The 20,056-nt window shown below is 39.3% G+C and overlaps 2 protein-coding genes across 3 annotated transcripts; one reads left to right on the forward strand and one right to left on the reverse strand.

Moving 5' to 3' along the window:
- Positions 1–1,744: 1,744 nt before the first annotated feature.
- Positions 1,745–7,237, forward strand: LOC105278191 (UPF0430 protein CG31712). 2 transcript variants are annotated; one of them, XM_026972862.1, is made up of 6 exons: positions 1,745–1,887; positions 2,211–2,354; positions 2,532–2,579; positions 2,893–3,118; positions 5,844–5,927; positions 6,006–7,237. In XM_026972862.1, exons 1-6 carry the CDS (start codon positions 1,745–1,747, stop codon positions 6,168–6,170), a joined length of 810 nt encoding a protein of 269 aa, XP_026828663.1. In that variant the 3' UTR covers positions 6,171–7,237. The 2 variants fall into 2 exon arrangements, with proteins under 2 accessions (XP_026828663.1, XP_026828664.1); XM_026972863.1 differs by lacking the exon at positions 2,532–2,579.
- Positions 6,993–19,648, reverse strand: LOC105278184 (tubulin glycylase 3A-like). Its single transcript, XM_011337056.3, has 22 exons — positions 19,528–19,648; positions 18,931–19,207; positions 18,630–18,836; positions 18,294–18,514; positions 15,475–15,602; positions 15,099–15,372; positions 14,799–15,012; positions 14,597–14,687; positions 14,127–14,297; positions 13,754–14,007; positions 13,485–13,675; positions 13,157–13,405; positions 12,870–13,067; positions 12,567–12,789; positions 9,574–9,707; positions 8,956–9,131; positions 8,736–8,874; positions 8,428–8,641; positions 8,258–8,348; positions 7,993–8,163; positions 7,678–7,934; positions 6,993–7,602 (listed from the first exon to the last, which is right to left on the reverse strand). Exons 2-22 carry the CDS (start codon positions 19,073–19,075, stop codon positions 7,436–7,438), a joined length of 3,915 nt encoding a protein of 1,304 aa, XP_011335358.2. The 5' UTR covers positions 19,076–19,207; positions 19,528–19,648; the 3' UTR covers positions 6,993–7,435.
- Positions 19,649–20,056: the final 408 nt, after the last annotated feature.

The following is a 20,056-nucleotide window of genomic DNA, read 5'->3' on the forward strand; positions in this document are numbered from 1 at the left end:
CATGCGATTATTATTTGTTCCGGTCGATGCAAGACGCTTTAGAGGATACACACTTTCATAATTTGGAAGAAGTGCGAAAATTCGTCGACGAATGGATCAACTGAAAAGAAGAGTGATTTTATCGTGGTGGAATCCATCTCTTGCCAGAGCATTAAATGTTGATCGTACAACAGTTGCCAAACATTTACATGAAATGGGAAAAATTCAGAAAGAAGGGAAATGGGTTCGACATGAATTATCGGAAAGTGCCATTGCGACCCGGTTGAACATTTGCATTTCGTTGATCGCCAGGCAAAAAAAGAAGAGTCCTTTGTCTCGGATTGTTACTGGGGATGAAAAGTGGATCTGTTTTGATAATCCGAAACGCAGAAAATCATGGGTGGATCCAGGCGAACCATCAACATCCACTCCGAGACGCAATATTCACGGTTCAAAAGTAATGCTCCGTATTTGGTGGGATAGTGTACTATGAGCTGTTAAATCCGCATGAGACTGTCACGGCTGATCATTATCGACACCAATTGTACAAGTTGAAGCAAGCATTGGACCAAAAACGACCACCAATCGCGAGTAAACGACGGAAAGTGATTCTTCTTCGTGACAACGCTCGACCTCACGTTGCGTTATCAGTGAAACAAACACCATTAGAGCTTGAATGGGAAGTCTTACCGCACCCCGCGTATTCTCCATTGCTCCATGCGATTATTATTTGTTCCGGTCGATGCAAGACGCTTTAGAGGATACACACTTTCATAATTTGGAAGAAGTGCGAAAATTCGTCGACGAATGGATCAACTGAAAAGAAGAGTCATTTTATCGTGGTGGAATCCATCTCTTGCCAGAAAGATGGGAAAAGTTATAGAAAAGGAAGGAAAATATTTTGATTAAGGTATTCATTCATTATCATATTTAAATACATGCGTTTTTGAGCAAAAAAAACCCTCAAAACTAAATCACACCCCTAATATATAAGAACGGTGATCACGGCAGGGCACAACTTGTATCGTAAGTCCATTTCTATGATGAAGTGGTACATTTTTGAACGAATAATAAATAAGAGGAAAGTACGAACCTGTACATAACGTTTAGGAAAATAAATTAAACATGCACCTGTAGTTGTAGAGAGAGGAAGAAAGAATAAATAATATATATTCCATTTATATAACATTTAAATAACATTTTAGTAACACGTTATATTATTGTTATATTACTGCAATTTCGTTTGAGTGGGAAATTACAACTAACATATACGTTACATGTAACGAACATGTTATATTGCGTGTCACATTCTGTTATATTATGGCAATATCATTGTTATATGACTGTGTTTGCTGAGTCAGCTGTATTACCATCTAAAAATAAGTATCCTTAAGAGTATCTCGTTACAAGAATGAACTATGAATATCCCATGACATCCTATAAATAGCCTGTACAAACGTCGCGTAAACAATCTAATATACATACTTGCCATTTAAATTCGAAATGCGTTCATTACGAGGTTGCAGATTGACCAGTTTACACATGTAGCGCCATCTTGTCGCATCGTAAGATTTAAAGATGGCCGTCCAGTCAGCGGCATAGGAGGCTCCGAAGTGCTCCGAAGTGCAGTGCAGGCGTTCAATAGGTGATCCACGGTGTCGTGTCGTTCGGGAACGGTAACGAGGTCGGGTGCGTAGAGTGGTCACGCGGCATCTCGTGCGTCGCGGCTAAACATTCGCCGGAGGAGACGATCGAGCTCGTCAGGATGGGTCGCTCGCGTTCCAGATCGAAATCACCGAGTAGGCGGCGTCACAAGAGCAAGCACTCTCGCAAACGGTCCAAGTCACGCGAGAAGCATTCCAACAACAAGTACTCGGACAAGCCGAAGGAGCGCAGTTCCAAGTCGAGGTACGTGCAACCGGTATTGCTTCGATGTTGCAAAGATCGCTCTGTAACATGACGAGGAAAAAATTTCTCAATTTATCATGCGTTCAGCCATCTTGTCGTGCTTCGAACACGTTGGGATGGTTACGTTATGACGAAGAGAGATCCGCGGAGTCTCGCGCGAGTCATTGCACGTTTCGTCTCGCTATTGCGCGATAAATTCACGAGCTCGCATACGTATACGTGCGCGTCTCATCGTGACGTTGCGTTTGGACGACGTCCAACATAATAATGTTACGCATGTATGATTGTAAGTAACATTTTGTCGCGCACTTAATTGTTTGTAGAAAGCGGTCGCATTCCGCGTCGTCCAGCAGTGGATCGGATGCATCGGACGATGTGCACATTGTCAGTCACAAGAAACGCTCATACAGGGACAGAGACCGGAAGATGGACGAGGTAGAGAGGCTGGCCGAGATGGAACGGCAAAGGTAAACAGCAACGCTTTTATCGACAAGTTCCTCTTGATAGGTTGCTTGTTAGGATTAGAAAGTGCTACAAATGTTGGTGCTTTCTCAATCTGTGTTGCTTATCAAGCGGAACGCACATAATAAACTTAATAACATGATATTTTTGTTATACGCCATCTTTTATAATTGTGTTGTCAGGAAAAAGAAAGAATTAATGAACAAAATCTTCACCTCGAGCACGGTCGGGTAAGAATGTGTAATTATTTCAAGTGGTGGTGGTTTCTCTACTTAAAGTTGGTCAACGTGTATTGCAATTAGGTTTCTGTGAAAAGAATACTTGAAGAAAATAATGTCATAACGTTTCCTTTCGTACTATCATACATTTAACAAATCTTGAACGTTGGTTCTGAGATTATTTTAATGTCGATGGATGCCTAAAGTAACAGCACTCAAAGTTTGATTAAGACTTTAGCATGCCGCTGAATTCACTTTCATTCAACAAAGGAGTGAGTTCTGGAATCAGTGCTCTGGAACGAGATTGCTGTTTATCTGTCTACAGACGTCAGCGTGAGGTGGAACAAAAGATGGTAGAGGAGGAAGCAGCGAAGCGTATAGAGGAGCTTGTACAGAAGCGGGTGGAAGAAGAGCTGGAGAAACGTAAAGAGGAGATCGAGGCGGAGGTACAGAGGCGGGTCGAGGAGGCGAAACGAGCCATGGAGCGCCAAATGATGGAGGAGATGGAATGGAGGCAGGCGAAACTACGTGAGGAGGAAAAACGAAGAGAGGTAAGATCTATCCATAGAAACTTTGGCCACTGGTAGCCCAAGCGCTGTTACGATCAGCAGGAAATCAATCTAGCGAGAGTCCTCCTTAGCGATTACACCGTGATCGAAACGCAGAGAGATAAACTTAGCCACTGTATTATTTATACGCCGTAGAGAGCCGATCGTTTTTAAATAGCTGTAATACGTCACGATATTTAGAGAGAGAGAGAGAGAGTGAGAACCGTCCGGTCCTTAACAGACGAGAATAGAAAACGTCCGATAAATGTATTGAGGCTTTGCTCTAGTTGTTAAGTCGGACCACGTGCAATTTGCATCTTTCGCGTTATTGTAATCTTGATGTGACTGAAATCATATCCGCTTGATTTACAAATTGCGCTATCGGTACTTAAGAGAATCACCTTCGAATCACGTCGAGCCAACTCCGTCAGTTATGTACATATATTTCGCGATCGCAGCGTTTGGGCTTGAAGCATTGTGGTTCACGATTGTGCTACACGAAATTAAAAAGAGAAACCACACTGCTTCGACTTCTCAGCATCCATTGATCTGGATTGAGGTCGCGTTGTTGAGAAGCTTATATTATGAGAAAGATTCTTATATATATAGGCGCATGTATCGGTTGTTTTATGATTTATGATCAAATTATATGTATACCATGTATATATATATATTTATATTTATATTTATATATATCTCTGTACAACATTATTACCTTTTTCATCACACGATATTTGGATTGACGTTTGTATCAACGATTCTAGAAATGGTGCCTAAAACTGCTCCGATTCATTTGGATCGACAGTTTCATAGTTTCTACAATTGTTGTACATGTTGGTCAAAAAGCAAACCTTATATACTTGTCAGTCTAGTTTAAAGAAATCACGTATGTGTCGACATTGTTGCATCATACGATTTTTAAGAGAATGGAAGTAGAAAAAAAGAAAGTATCATTGAGTGAAAAAAGAAACAATCCCAAACTTTGTAATTTATTGAACAAGAGAAATTTAATATCTTTAAGTCTTAAATAAAGTTATTTTCATATCAAATCATAGGAAAGTAATATTCTTCCCTGTACAGTTCTTTTTTTTATTATCAGTTAAATTAATATAGCTGTAATATTATGTTATGATACTGCATAAAATATATAAACAGATAAAAATAGCTTGGAATTCGCTGCAGATAAAATTTTTTTAGATTTTCTTGATCGTTTTCACACACAATCAGAAATGATTTGCACGATAATGAAATGATAACATGATTTATTTGTATTATTATTTTATAGCTCTGTTAAAAAAATTCCATTTTCAAATATATAAATAAATACCAATCAAACAGATTATTATTTTAATTTAAAGGGATTAACACAATTATTAATTTAGCAGTGTCATTTCATTTTCCAACTTTTAAGCCTGTCTAACGATTAGAGATACAATAATTATTAATAAAGAATCTTGCTATTTTTTACTTTACGTATTAAAGATCTGATCGAGCCGTCGCGAATTAGAAATCTCTTTTTTTATCTCATTCGTTGATTAGGATTTTACTTGTTAGCACACTCTCCGTGCCTGTGCATTTTATTTTCATCAGCTGTTTATTTTCATCTTTAATAAAAAAAGATCAGCTCTCGTTCACATCGACTGGATAGCCCGATTACGAGATTAGAAATTTTACTCTCGTTGCTTTGCACATTGAGTTTGCACCGAATATATCTACAAGTTTGGGAGAAAGTTTATTACAAAGGGAGAAGTAGAAACCTCTTAAGGGGGCGGAATTAGAATCCCATAGCGACAAAGCACGACCTAGCGATATATAGGTCACCTTCCTTACTGACTACCAACAGAAGATGCCGGTTTTTTACTCACTGCTGAGTGAATGTCGATGAAGAAGGCATCCCCCACGTGCTGGCGCGAGCTTCATTCAGGTATTATCCAATTTATATATTCATAATTCATTTTATACGAATATTATTATCATCGTTCTTTGTTTCAACACTTGGACCGGAAATACGATATATATATATATATATTACCAGGGCTTATTTTACTCGCTAAATGTTATTACCATCATGGGACACAACCAATTTCCGTCGACAGGTTGGGCGGATGGTAAACATCTATTCATATAAAATGTATCTTTTTATTAACTTGTATTATATTATATTAACTTGTCAACTATCATATATACAAACGTGTAACAAGTATTCTTACTGATAAAACACACGCAGACACTTTATCAATTGTATCGTTTTTATCGTGCACTTACCGGATCGCAATTTACTGTCGCATCTCCGAAAGAAAAGTCGCCGTTTTGTGTACGTTCTTTGCATGCTGTACCGGATCGTGAAATCGTAAGAAATTCATCTTTCTCACGTTCGAGCGACATCGTAAATCATCGTATATTTTCGTTTGAGCAGTCTGAGAACAAACAGCGTTTTGGGATCTAAGAGGAATATTCGACATACACACACATATACAGACAAGAAGAAACACCATGTTCTTATACATACATTCTCTGTTATTTTCCGTTTCTCTTTTTTGATAAGCCGTTGTTTTTCTGACCTTAAAATTTCACGTATCCCCGAATTTTCCCGCATAAAGGTTCTTAGGATGTGTAACACTAGGCTGTTGACATAGCAGCACTATAATTTTGAATACGAACGGTGTAACAACAGCTGGTGGTCGACAACATCATTGCTCCGTGTAAACCTATTTTGTTGTCATTGTAGGAGGAAGAGCGGAAGAAGCGTGAGGAACTAGAGAGGATTATGGAGGAGAACAACAGAAAAATAGAGGAGGCTCAGAAGAAACTGGTAAGTTACCAGTTATCGTATCATTAATACAACCAAGAGATTTGATTTTAATATGCATTTTGTGCATATTCACATCAGGCTGAGGAAAGATTGGCCATGGTTGAAGAGCAACGATTAATGGAGGAAGAGAGGCAGCGTATGAGGAAGGAGCACGAGAAACGCGTCAAGGAAGAGCAAAAGAGGATCCTGGGCAAGAACAACTCGAGGCCTAAGTTATCCTTTACGTTAAAACCGGTTACGTGAGTCTGTGTATCACTTTGTGCGATTTCACGTGCGATATGTACACGAAATCTTGTCAGCTTTCGTACTTGATACGCGAGAACGGTCGTTCCACAAGCGCGTAGGTATATCATAGACCATGCAAATAACGTAAGACCCAAGGCTCACCTTAATGTATTCAAAAACGGTTGTTGAATTTGGATGACGTTCGAGTCGAGCGGAAGCGTCAAAACTAAACAGCCGATTCTCCTCCCATTGGGGTTTCGACACAGATGCAGACGGGATTTCACATTACGCGTGATTACACTAACATCAGATCGAGCTAACGTAAATTATTGATACGCGCGATAGTATGATGGTAACATAATAATAAATCGAGATCTAGAGTATTCTCTTTAACTTCATTTGACTTTAGCATAAAATATCCTTTCGCCGAGCAGTTGACTCGTTCTGTCTGATGTAAGTGTAATCCAGCTCGTTTAGATGTGTTCCATAATTTGTACAGATGCAATTTATACAGTGTAGGCTCATCATTATCATCTTAATGTAATGGGAAAGATCATAATAATTTTATTTCAGTGAAATATGTCACATGTAACACGTTAGATCGTCGTCAGTTGTCAAATAATGATACTAGATTTAGTTGTTCGTATTGTTAAATTGAAACAATTATTTTTCACGGAGGATTATTATCTCCCTTTTTTAACAATCTTTCTAAAATGACATATATACATAAGTAATCAATTTTCGCGTCAATATAACTTGACAACATGCGACCGTTTCATCACTTCTTGTGATAATTTATTTGACGCGCAGTCATTTTTAGAATGTGTATGATGTATTGACATTTTTTCAAAATGATAGTATAACATGATTTTTCAGTAAGAAACTCAGCAAAGGGATAATACAGCAGAATTTACAAAAATACGGTGATTTTATACGTGAATAATGTATAAATGTGAGCGTGACATGATTCTACTTTAATCATGTAACGATGTGTACGTATTGTTCTGTGACGAAAGAAACACTTGCCCGTACAGAATTGTATATCTATCACAGTTGTTACTTGTAAAAATAAACACGTTTTTAATAAATTGTGATCTTTAGAGATTTTTTCGCTAGGTCGTATGTGTACCTCCTCATCATGCGTAACTGGCGATTTTACAGCGCTTTGTTTATATGCTAATGCAAAATTACTCGCATTACAATCAGTCGAATTGCGATGGAGATTCAAGAACAACTTTTTGCGAAACAGGCTTTCAGAGAAACGTCTTTTGTACGTTCGTACGTCATGAATCACGTGGCGATTTTGGCGTCGCGAATAAACTCTTGCCGCGAATGCCGAGCACAGTGCCTCGTCCCAAGACGTTGACGCCGCAGAACGGGTTGCGTTGTCTGTAAATGCATTCGAATCGTCCGTGGGGTGCTTTTTTATCTTTACGTCGGTCTAAGATCACTAAAAATTATAATGGTGTTTAATACTTTATCTATGACACGTTGTATAATTTTATATGACATTATTGCAACATACCTTTCATCGCTTCCTCTATGACTTCGGGATAGAGTCTCGCGGTGACTTCACTGCTTGGCGGGTGTAATCGAGGATTTGTATTTATTTCCAGTAGCCAGACGGAAAAATCATCCGCCACTACGAAATCGGCGCCGTACAACTGAAAACTGTTTTTGCGATTTACCATGTTATCTTGAGACGCCAGAAGTGCTCCTATCAGATTCTGCTTTATTCCTGGCCTGATAATTCTTTCCCAAGCCAATCCTTGATCGCGCGATCTATCAATTTAGCTGATTATCCAACTATTTTTATGACAAAGAAGAAGAAACTACATACTGGAGGTAATCTTTGAAATGTCGAAGATCCCAGTGAAGTTCTTCAGGTAAGTCGGGATTGCATCTTGATAATTTGCGATACTTTAGCTGAACAGTCGTGTTACACAAATGCACGGACTCGTGGAAATCGCTGAGAGTGAAATCTCTCGACGCGAATCGTATTAAAATGTCTCTGGTAAGATAATATATGATAATAATTTAAATTATTGAAAATTTTTCTAGTAGTGAGAAGCGCAAACGCGATAATGTAATATAAAATACCATACTTGTACATCCACACGACAAGAGGCTGCGTACTGGTTAACAGGAACCATTGTCTGACGTCTATCTTCGTTTTGTGAACAAGCAACGGCCGCTCTGTAAAGTGCAATCGTGAAGATGATATCCTTTTTACGAGGTTTCTTTATTTTACGTTAAAAATACAAATGAGTAATACCTATATATTTTTGTATCACGTACTGTGCACTTTCCTTCGCTGTTTGATTGATTTTGGCGAGAATATCGACCAGACAAGATTTCAGTACGATTCCACGTCCTAAACTATCATTACCCGGTTTCAAGATCCAGATGTTACGTATACCATCGATCTTGCTTTGTGGCCGGTATTTTAGCACTGTTCTTACTATGTTTCGTGCATCTGTTACAAGCGCCTGCAAATTCCAGAATTTTTATTTTGGCTTGTCCTTAGATACGGGTACGCATATTTTAACATATTTTAACATATTGCATAGTATTTACGCGTACATTTATATCAATTTCATCGCTTTCTTTCAACAAAACGCGCTCATATATTATTTTATGGAACCAATCCAGAAATTGGTGCCAAGCAGAAGGAGGTGCGTTCTCATTGTCCTCGCGATCTATATCTTCGTGCATTTGAACACTGAAAACACGTCACACACGATATCTGTATAATATATTTACATATATTGTAGTATTGCAAAAGCGACACTCTTTTTGCAACCTTAAATACTGTACGCAGCGTTCCGAAGCAAATGTAATTGCGTTTATGGGAATTGTTCCGTTCGGTGACCAGGTATTTCTAGCTCCTACCAGATTAGCGAGCAGCAAAAACCATTTTAACATTCCGAAACACGCGGTAATGTAATAGTCCTGTATAAACTCCTTCACTTGTGCAGACTATTAAAATTATATATATAATAACGTTATATGATACACAATATTATATATGTATAGAGTAAATCCTATTCCTGAACTCCAAACAGTAAATAATTGATTTATTCATAATCGATTCATTCATAATCTAAAACGTTTGTCCGTCAATTTTAAATTGCTTGTTTGAATATTATTATCCAAATGCAACTTTGTCAGAGAAAAGAATTCTGAATAATGCAATAAAACATATACACATTCTAATACACGTATATGTTTCAGGTACATAGATCATACCTGATAGATATTGTAACATCGTGGAAATTGCACGTTTGATACGCCAGCTTCGTAAAACCAATGGACGTTTTCTAGATTGTTGCACATATCGACCTATAGATAGAGATAATTCCCTGACTGAAATTTGTGCATTATACATTATGTGACATGTGTTTCTGCATTAATAGGATACCTTCGAGGTAAAATAGCTGCCAGCGAATCTGTTCACGATGGTCTTCTCATTCACTCTTATAAACGGCTTCTTGCTTGTGTACCATACGAGATCCGCAGGAGTTCGCAATAACTTTTCAATCTGCTCCCAGCCATCTGCGAGGAAACGTTTACATCTTCGAATTAATTCAACGATTGCAGCACATTTTCGAATATATTGGGTTGGCCAAAAAGTAATTGCGTTTTTTTCCAATAGATGGACATACATGTCTTGAAATGTAACTAACTTTATTCTAAACCGCAAAATCATTATGTAGGTTAACAACTCACAGTTCAAGCTTGTTTTAGAAAAAGAAAGTACACGATTTCGTTAACAATTGTTTGTTTGCCGTCGATTTCAAAATGGAAAATCAAAAAGAACATTTTCCTCATATTTTGTTTTATTACTTCCGAAAAGGGAAAAACGCTGTGCAAGCTCATAAAAAGTTATCTGATGTATATGGCGAAGATGCTTTAAAACTGCGGCAGTGTCAAAATTCGTTTACTAAATTTCGATCTGCAGATTTTAATGTGAAAGATGCACCACGCTCAGGAAGGCCAATCGAAATTGATGATGACAAAATAAAGGCACTGATCGATTCGAATCGGCGTTTAACGACACGAGAGATTGCTGAGAATCTTAACATATCGAAATCGAGTGTTGAAAACCATTCAAAACGACTTGGATACATTAGTAAGCTCGATATTTGGGTACCACATGAGCTGAAAGAAATTCATCTCACTAAGCGTATTGACATCTGCGATTCTCTTTTGAAACGTATGATAACAGGCGACGAAAAATGGATCGTCTACAACAACGTCAAACGAAAAAGGTCGTGGAGCAAGCGTGATGAACCTGCTGAAAGCACTTGAAAAGCAGATATTCACCAAAGAAAGATTATGCTGTCAGTCTGGTGGGACTTTAAAGGTATTGTGTATTTTGAGCTGCTTGCAAGGAATCAAACCATTAATTCAGACGTATACTGTCGTCAACTGGATAAATTAAATGATGCCATCAAACAGAAACGTCGAGAATTGGTGAATCGCAAAGGTGTTGCGTTTCACCATGATAACGCTAGACCACGTACAAGTTTGGTCACTCGTGAAAAATTGTTGCAGCTTGGATGGGATGTGTTACCATGATGTTACCACATCCACCATATTCGCCAGACCTGGCACCATCAGATTACCATTTGTTTCGTTCTTTGCAAAACGCCTTGAATGGTAAAACCTTTACTGCTGATGAGGATATCAAATCGTTCTTGGAATTGTTTTTTGCTAAAAAAGATAAGAACTTTTTTGAGCGCGGAATCATGAAGTTGCCTGAAAAATGGCAAAAGATAATCAAACAAAGTGGACAATATATTGTTTAATAAAGTTTTTGTTTCCCATGAAAAGATTCGCCTTTTATTTATATTAAAAAAACGCAATTACTTTTTGGCCAACCCAATAAATACTTTCACACGAGTCGGGAGTCGTCGAGATCTCTCTCATTCTCCTGATTGCCCTTTTCTCGATCCAGCCTCTGTCAGCCAGTGGTTTCTTCAAAGGCGGGAAGGTGCCGTAGATCGTATAAATTTTATGCTCGCTTGTGGCTTTCGTTAAAATCTTCAGTAGAAATTTGAGTCGGACCTCCTCGTTCACCACCAGTTTCAAGTACTCTTCTAATAGTATATTTCCATTTTCTCGGTTATTTTCAGCGTTCTCCGTTCCCAACAGTTCCTCCAGATCATCGCGGTTGCAATGGATCTCAGCGTTTACCGTTTCGATCTTTCTTTCGGTCGCGCATCGCGGTTTGTCATCCAATTTCGGGACCGTCAGGATTAATTCCAAATTTCGTTCCTTATCATTTTCGCTCTTTGGACGGATCTGATTTCGGAAATTGACAGTGAGAAACCAAAATCAGAGAGATCTGCGGATGTACAGAATTCGTTGGATGCAAACCTGCCAACCTTCGAAATGTTTTCTGATAATACAGTTCTTTGAAGACAAAGTTATCTGCCATTTTGACTGACTGTCCGCACAATTTATCGAGTTGTTGTTACTGTCACAATACATTTTATGCTTTTATATTTAAACTCTACAATATTTGAATTCACGTTTCTTTTTGTATATTTTATGGAGATATTGTTTATGGACTTGACAATTTGCTGTGAGTACGAGATTTTACCACGTTCAGCTCTTATCGATTATCGTGTGACTAGATGACCTACATTCGCGTTTTATAACGTGAATCTTCCGACAAAACTATCAAACACCGTGGAGACTTATTGTCTTAAACGTAAATAAAGTTATCAGTGTTTTTTTTACTTATTCATCTAGATAGTTTTTATCATACGATGTTGAAAGATCGATCAGGTCCGGATTTCGATGGTCTCAAATGATTGATGCTTTAGAGTCGCAACATATAATTTATTCCACTGTTTCCCGCATTTTTCTACTTGCATACATTCCAAGTCTGGCTACACTGATCGATTTCTTCGTGGGAGGAATAAAACCAACTTCAGTGATGCCTCTTCGTTTTTATTTATTTCTTGTGAATGAGCTGTTCAATAGACTTTAGCAAGCATTTATTTCTTGCGGCGTGTTTCTTTGCAAGAATATCAGTTTTGCAAGCAAATGTATTAATATTGGAAAAATTTCTGCTCCTTTGTTGGTACATCGTTGCAGTCAGACAAGAAATCTTGACTGCAAATTTCAATGGAAATTAATAGGAGAAAAACTGATAAGAAAGAAAATTATATAATGAATTTATTTTCTTCGTCCAAAATGCTTTCCTTTGTTTCGAGAGAAAATCATGCACGATAAAGTTGCCTTTCGTTGTGATAAGAGTAAAACAAACGTCAATGCGGTATAATTGTAACATTTATTGATTGTATACATATATCACTTGTAGATAGAATTGGAGAATCGGTCAACAGTAAAGAGAGAAGTAACGAGTGCGGCTAACAGGCTTTTCTGATCATTTGTTCAGGCCCAAACCGACAGCGTACATGTCGGTGATGTCCATCAGAACTTTGTTCTTCTTGTGGTGCGTGTGTTTCTTCGGGAAACTCCTAGTTCTGCCCTTAGTTGTCGACATTGCTGTCACTTTGGCAGCATGCGTAAGCAGAGAAGACGGCAGTGGTTGTACTTCCGGTGGCATCGTCACGTTTCTCTTGTATTTCTTCACGGCATCTCGCATCGCAGTTTTGATAATCTATTAAATAATCCAGATAAGATAATTTATTCAACAATGATTTACATAAGAAATCTTTATTAACATTGTAATTAAGAAACCTTCTCTTCGTTCTTCTTCGACAATTTCTCCGATTTAGACGCCGTATTTGTCGTTTGCTGCTGAAGAGCCATGATCTTCGAGATCAACGTTTGCCTCACCGGTGACGCGTCCGGTTTGCTACTTGCGGTATTAGCAAACGTACGTGACTTCCGTGTCAGTTTATGCGAAGAACTTTTTCCATTGTTCAAAGCTTTGGTCTGATGAATGTAATCGGAAGTGTATCGAGTCAAGTGACTAGATTTTTACTTCAAGATAAATAATTACTGATTCTTAAAATTGTAATTACCTGAATGTTGATTGATGACTTTGTCATAGGTGTCGTGCCCGCCGAAGTGCTCTTCTTCACAGTTTCCACCTTCTCATCAGAAATCGACGTTTTTGATTTAGCCGGTGCAGTCGCCGGAAGAGCCCGCTTCAGCTTGGGCGAGTCTAGTTGGTAAGACAACAACTCCTGATCGAGATGGAGTTCTAGTTCCTCTATAAGATCGACGATCACTGGCCCGATGTTACTGTGCACCATCGACTTCTTTTTCATCTAACGGTAAATACATCAAAATATTCATCTTGACATTTATAATGCTATAATAAATTATTCTTTATTCTTGTAAATTCACCACCGGAAACTTTGCAGCTAAGCTGACCCTGGAATCCTGACTCAGATTTGATTTCTTTTCGGTAATGATACGAGTACCCTGAAGCGACAGAGCTGTGCCCAAGTATGGTTGACAGCTCGGCAAACGTTGCTTGTACGCCAACTCGAAGCATCCCGTATCTGCGTTCTTATCTTCTCGAAAATCTATTACGACTAAAACCGTGATTCTTCATGTAATTATCTATATGGTAACTCGGGAAAATCCGCAGATTCAAACAAGTCGCTGACTACCTTTGATGGTGTCTTCCATCACTTGTCGACATAATCGCGCGGTGACGCTGGTGGAGTAACTCATGTCCGGATGACTGTTGATCTCGATCAGCCAGACGGAGAAGTCTTCCATCACCATGAAGTCAGCGCCGTACAGCTCGAAACTATTTTTCCGTCGATCCATGGCTTCCTGACTGGCCAGTAACGAGCCCACTAGACCTTGCTTCATCCCGGGGTAGATCAGCTCATCCCATGCTTCCTCGTGACCTTGAGACCTATAGAATTTTCGTAAGAAAGATTGCGTGATTTCTTTTATTAAGGAAGTTTTGCTTAAAATAGCAAAATGAGGAAATTTTAGAAAAACATGCGATTCTTTATGCACGACAAATCGTACTTGAGGAATTCCTTGAATGTCGTGACGTCCCACATATTTTCCGCGGGTAGAGCAGGGTCCCTGTCGCCGCAGTTATTATATTTGCATTGAATCGCGTGATTGCACAGGTGGATCGATTCGTGAAAATCGTCCAGGCTGAACTTTTGCGAGCAAAATCGGAGGTAACTTTCCCTGTAAACAAACCATGATCGACGAGGCATCTCTACCTTGACTGCTGTTGCATTAGCGACAATTAAACGTAAAAATAGTGTGTATTCTGTCTATAGATATTTATATCCGCGAACTCGACAGATTACAGTGGAACAGGGGCACGCGCTTTAATGTCAGCGAGGCATAAATTGATTGTTACCCTAGTTCCGGAGCTACCATTATTTGTTAGCCGAGTCATTATTGCGCCTGCTAATTATTCTGGCATGAGCGATGTTACGACTTGTGTCGTGACTTATGTGGCATTCCTGGCATTTACGTACCTATACATCCACAGAGTCAAGGGTTGGGCGCACGTCACGATGAACCACTGTCTTATGTCGAATTTTGTATTGTGAATCAGCAACGGCCGTTCTAGTAGAAACAAGCAAATTATTTTCAATTAAGTATCAAAAATAAATGGCTGAGAAATGACCACGTCGGTCGATCCCGCCCTTTGCGTGCTAATCTTGAAATCTCGATTACCAATATACTTTTGCACAACGTATCGCGTGTCCGATTTGCCTGTTGGGTTTACTCTCGCCACTACGTCCTCCACTTTGTTCATCAACACGATTCCTCGTCCTCGACTTTTGTTACCGGGTTTCAGGATCCAGACGTTCATTATGCCGTCCATGTCTATTTGCGGCCAATGCTTTCTCATTTTTTTCAATATATGCTTCGAGGCCAGGACGTATTTCTATAAGTACGATATGATGCTCCAAACATCATGAACAATTTATGCAAATGAAAAAAAAAAAAAACATTCGTCAGTTGATGTCTCACGTTAAAAGGCACGTTGGTTTGAACGAAGAGAGCTTGACCATGAATAATCTGATAATACCAGCTGATGAACTGATCCCACTGATGAGACCAGACTGTCTCAGCTTCCTGATCGATATCTTCGTGCGACTGGGCACTGATGTAATCGCTGCATCTCTTGATCGCAAAGTCGAGGGCCTTGAGAGGTATCGTACCGGTCGGCGAACGCACGACATTTTCGTCCTCGCCATTGACTTTGTCCACCAACCACTTCAAGAGACTCAAGCAGCTCGTGAGCCTAAGAGCATTGTGCGGCCAATTGTTATCGGTGAGTACGTCAATCAAACTAAATCTAAATAATGTGAACCTGTTATAGAAAGACATCAAGATGTACACTCACCGAAAGTCCTCGATGAAGGCGTGCATCTGATCGCTCTGACATATGTTGTAGCAGCGCGGAAACAGAGTGTTTGCCACGCCAGCTTCGTAATACCAGTGCATTTGTCTGACGCTCGAGCACAGGCCCACCTGAACAATTGATTGAAGAAGTACGTGTAGCAACTTTACCTAACGGTTTGCCGGCACGCTCACGAGGAGCACGCTTATTTTCAAGGATGTTATTATCAACATCAAACATCTCCGTGCTTCACAAGAGCTCTTGCACGTTCAGCATTAAGGGGGTATTCTAGTGTAGCATGTCAGAAAAATCGAATTTTTTTTTGGGCATATTTTGCAAGTATATGGTATGGAAAATATGTCTGCGAGAAGATTTAGCCCGATTCGCAAAATTAACAAAGTAATAGCACCTAATAGAAAATAACCTCTGGCGCGCGCTCGGCGATTGGACCGCGCGGCACGCAACAGAGCATTGTGTTAGTATTTTAGGTAGGATCGGAAGATCGTTATTCTTTGAAGGTCGTACATTTGAATTGGAGCCTTTGTATAGTACAGGTTATATAGTACAATGAATCTCTAAGTTCATTGATTTGGACTTTTGCTCCAAAACATCTCCATGCTGGCGCGAAAGTTGTTGAAATAGCAACATTCTTGGCAGTTATAATTTTCAATAAAGGATTTATGCCAATTTTCAAACTTATGAACGTGATGGGAGTTAGTATTGGTCGGCAAGCGGTGGTGTACGCAAACTCCCGGAACGAAGCTCGTATCATCCGCTCGGAGCGGCGCTCCACTACCTTCTCTCGAGATCAGAGAATGAATCGCAGGGAAGAGAGATCAGCTCTGCAGGATTTCTACGAACAAGAGGAATGTCCCCTGTATGGCCCTGGACTAGCCGATTGATCGTAACATTATCTCTATGTAATCAGTATGAAAAACTTTAAACGTGTTTTTCTCGAAACCATGTTTTTCAAATTGGTTCCCATGATATCTCAAAAACCAGTTAATCAATTGATTCAGGCTTTTGCACACATCTTCAGTATATGTGTGGCTATAGCCCCTACCACAATCAAGTCGAAATATTGTTTTTTGGAATTTCTACAACCCTTCAATGGTGAAAAAAATGGCACAAATCGAAACTTAATTATCTCAATGAAGTCATGTTTTAAATTTTCAACATTTGTTTTCATTCTGGTACCTGCTATAGCCACGCTCATACTAATTAAGAATCTCTTTGGTTTTTTTGTTTCAGATGAGCAGAACAGCTGAAATCACGGGAACCATGGACCAACTTTTTTTTTCATGTTCTTATTTAATATCATGTGCAGCGCTTATTTATAGTTATTGTCTAATACAAAAATTTGGAAACATACACCAAATATGTACGAATAAGCAGGGAAAACCCTGCCTCAAAAAACCTTATACTTTTTTCCAAAAAAATGCACCAAAATAGCATACAAATTCCGCTTTTACACTAGAATACTCCCTTAAGGGGGTATTCTAGTGTAGCATGTCAGAAAAATCGAATTTTTTTTTTGGGCATATTTTGCAAGTATATGGTATGGAAAATATGTCTGCGAGAAGATTTAGCCCGATTCGCAAAATTAACAAAGTAATAGCACCTAATAGAAAATAACCTCTGGCGCGCGCTCGGCGATTGGACCGCGCGGCACGCAACAGAGCATTGTGTTAGTATTTTAGGTAGGATCGGAAGATCGTTATTCTTTGAAGGTCGTACATTTGAATTGGAGCCTTTGTATAGTACAGGTTATATAGTACAATGAATCTCTAAGTTCATTGATTTGGACTTTTGCTCCAAAACATCTCCATGCTGGCGCGAAAGTTGTTGAAATAGCAACATTCTTGGCAGTTATAATTTTCAATAAAGGATTTATGCCAATTTTCAAACTTATGAACGTGATGGGAGTTAGTATTGGTGAGCAAGCGGTGGTGTACGCAAACTCCCGGAACGAAGCTCGTATCACCCGCTTGGAGCGGCGCTCCACTACCTTCTCTCGAGATCAGAGAATGAATCGCAGGGAAGAGAGATCAGCTCTGCAGGACTTCTACGAACAAGAGGAATGTCCCCTGTATGGCCCTGGACTAGCCGATTGATCGTAAGTAACATTATCTCTATGTAATCAGTATGAAAAACTTTAAACGTGTTTTTCTCGAAACCATGTTTTTCAAATTGGTTCCCATGATATCTCAAAAACCAGTTAATCAATTGATTCAGGCTTTTGCACACATCTTCAGTATATGCGTGGCTATAGCCCCTATCACAATCAAGTCGAAATATTGTTTTTTGGAATTTCTACAGCCCTTCAATGGTGAAAAAAATGGCACAAATCGAAACTTAATTTTCTCAATGAAGTCATGTTTTAGATTTTCAACATTTTTTTTCATTCTGGTACCTGCTATAGCCACACTCATACTAATTAAGAATTTCTTTGGCTTTTTTGTTTCAGATGAGCAGAACAGCTGAAATCACGGGAACCATGGACCAACTTTTTTTTCATGTTCTTATTTAATATCATGTGCAGCGCTTATTTATAGTTATTGTCTACTAAAAAAATTTGGAAACATACACCAAATATGTATGAATAAGCAGGGAAAACCCTGCCTCAAAAAACATACTTTTTTCAAAAAAAATTCACCAAAATAGCATACAAATTCCGTTTTTACACTAGAATACTCCCTTAAGTGTATCAATATTTCGAAAAGTCGCCTTTACTCTTTGCTAATATTGGCAGAATTAGTCGACATTATACTTGACATTATAAATTTTGAATTTGAACTCACAATCAATTCAGAAGACAATACCTTGGACGTGAAGCCAGCGCGGCAGTATCGATTGAACACAGTAGTTTTGTTGTCCTGCGCGGGCCAGCCGGGCCAGTCGGACCCCGTGTTCCACAGAAAGTCGACGGTGCGATTCGTGAGCATTCTCGATATCAGTAGATACCCACTTTGCTGGTCCTTTAGCTCGCCGATGCCAGCCAGTAGAACTACTGGACTGGAATCGACGCTGAAGTGTTGGTCGGCTAAAAATAGTAGTAGGGTTGTTTCTTTAAAATGCAAGTAATGATTTGAAAACATTTGTAACGTTTATTGAAGCATAATGTATGTATTAAAAGTTCTAGGCGCGTGATTTATTACCACCGCTGTTTCTGCGATAAAACTTCTCGCACCATCCTCTTTTCAACATGCAATCGCGTATGACCCGTGACTTGCCATAAATCATGAACGTGTGATGAGCAGCTATAGCGGCCTTCACGGTTTGCTTGATACGCGAAAATCGTTCGTGAAGTGTCGGCGGCAGTTCTAAAGGCAATTCGGTTTTATTCTCTGAACACTGTGGTCCCTCTTAAAAAAGAAATGATGAACGAAAGAAAATTATTCTCAATATTCTTTAATTATACTTGCGCTTCAAATACGTTTAGAATTAAATATTCTCAACCTTCGAGGGGTTTAATATCACAATCTTTTGCGTCGGTCTTTGTCACCACTTCCACTCCGAAATTTTCATCCTTGTTCTCGACATTTTCTTTTCTATCCTCACTTGAATTATGCGGATCTGTACAGGTTTCATTGTTGGCATTCATGTAGCGGACCTGGAAACCGCAAAATTTTTCCGCGCAAATGCGTTTCACCGGTTTTCATGGATTCTTCATGGCTCCGTGGATTTCAGTAAAGGGTGTGAGTGAAGAAGATGTCGCTATTTTAATCTGAAATTACTGTAAAAATATAATTATATATTTATAATGTATCTATATATCTAAATTGATTCAGGGGAAAATGGCGCAATTAAAATCATTAAACAATCATTATTATTAGTAATATCATTAAAAAATAAGGAAAAGTTTGACAGCAGGAACCGATGTAAACGAAGAAGAGCGCGCGTTAGCTTTCGTTGAGATTCCACGGATCGTGACGAAACTCACTGCGCCACTTCTGATACCTGTTGAATCCCCGATACTCCCTCAATGACGAGTATATCCCTCGCAAATGCTAAGGATAAAAGTATTCGCGCACGATTAATTAACGCTATCGTTACCTTAGGTGAGAGCCAGATGGAAAACCAAGTAGCGCATAGTCGCGCGATTATCGAGTTCGAAGATGAAGTCCGGATGGAAGTGGAGGCAAGACTGAAGGACGACGAGGACACACGCGAGTCAGGCGGTGGTGAATCTGATATTTCGCAGGCGCGCACTGCAGGGGTGTTTTAAGGCACCCCTGATAGAAGCGATTGGATAAAATCACGCGGATGCTTCGCCGCGTTATCGCTAGAATCGTTTAATAGATTTCTTCCTTCCCTTCCACGAGCTTATCGAGGACCGAGCAACCCGGATCGATCGCAAATACTTGATTCATGGAAATCTCGATGCGATCTTCGTCGCACCACCTCACCTTGGTAATTAAAATTTTTACAAGGTCGATTTTGCAATTCTATTATATCGAAATAATTCTCTGTTATGCAAAAATAATCTTGTTGTTTGAAGGTCCTCCAAGACGGTTTTCGCCGCGATAAGACACGCGTTCGAGTATCATAATTATTACAGCTGCATTTGAGGGTGGCGGTTGAT

The sequence above is a fragment of the Ooceraea biroi genome, chromosome 10 (genome assembly GCF_003672135.1).
Source record: "Ooceraea biroi isolate clonal line C1 chromosome 10, Obir_v5.4, whole genome shotgun sequence".
Lineage (NCBI taxonomy): Eukaryota > Metazoa > Arthropoda > Insecta > Hymenoptera > Formicidae > Ooceraea > Ooceraea biroi.

Excerpts from the sequence above, each read along its gene's own strand:
- LOC105278184 (XM_011337056.3), bottom strand. The coding sequence starts at position 19,075 with ATGAATGCCAACAATGAAACCTGTACAGATCCGCATAATTCAAGTGAG. Across the intron at positions 12,790-12,869 it reads CGAAGAAGAACGAAGAGAAG|ATTATCAAAACTGCGATGCG; the intron begins GTTTCTTAATTA and ends ATTATTTAATAG. Across the intron at positions 8,642-8,735 it reads GCGATGAAATTGATATAAAT|GCGCTTGTAACAGATGCACG; the intron begins GTACGCGTAAAT and ends TGGAATTTGCAG.
- LOC105278191 (XM_026972862.1), top strand. The coding sequence starts at position 1,745 with ATGGGTCGCTCGCGTTCCAGATCGAAATCACCGAGTAGGCGGCGTCAC. Across the intron at positions 2,355-2,531 it reads GCCGAGATGGAACGGCAAAG|GAAAAAGAAAGAATTAATGA; the intron begins GTAAACAGCAAC and ends TTGTGTTGTCAG. Across the intron at positions 5,928-6,005 it reads AGGAGGCTCAGAAGAAACTG|GCTGAGGAAAGATTGGCCAT; the intron begins GTAAGTTACCAG and ends TATTCACATCAG.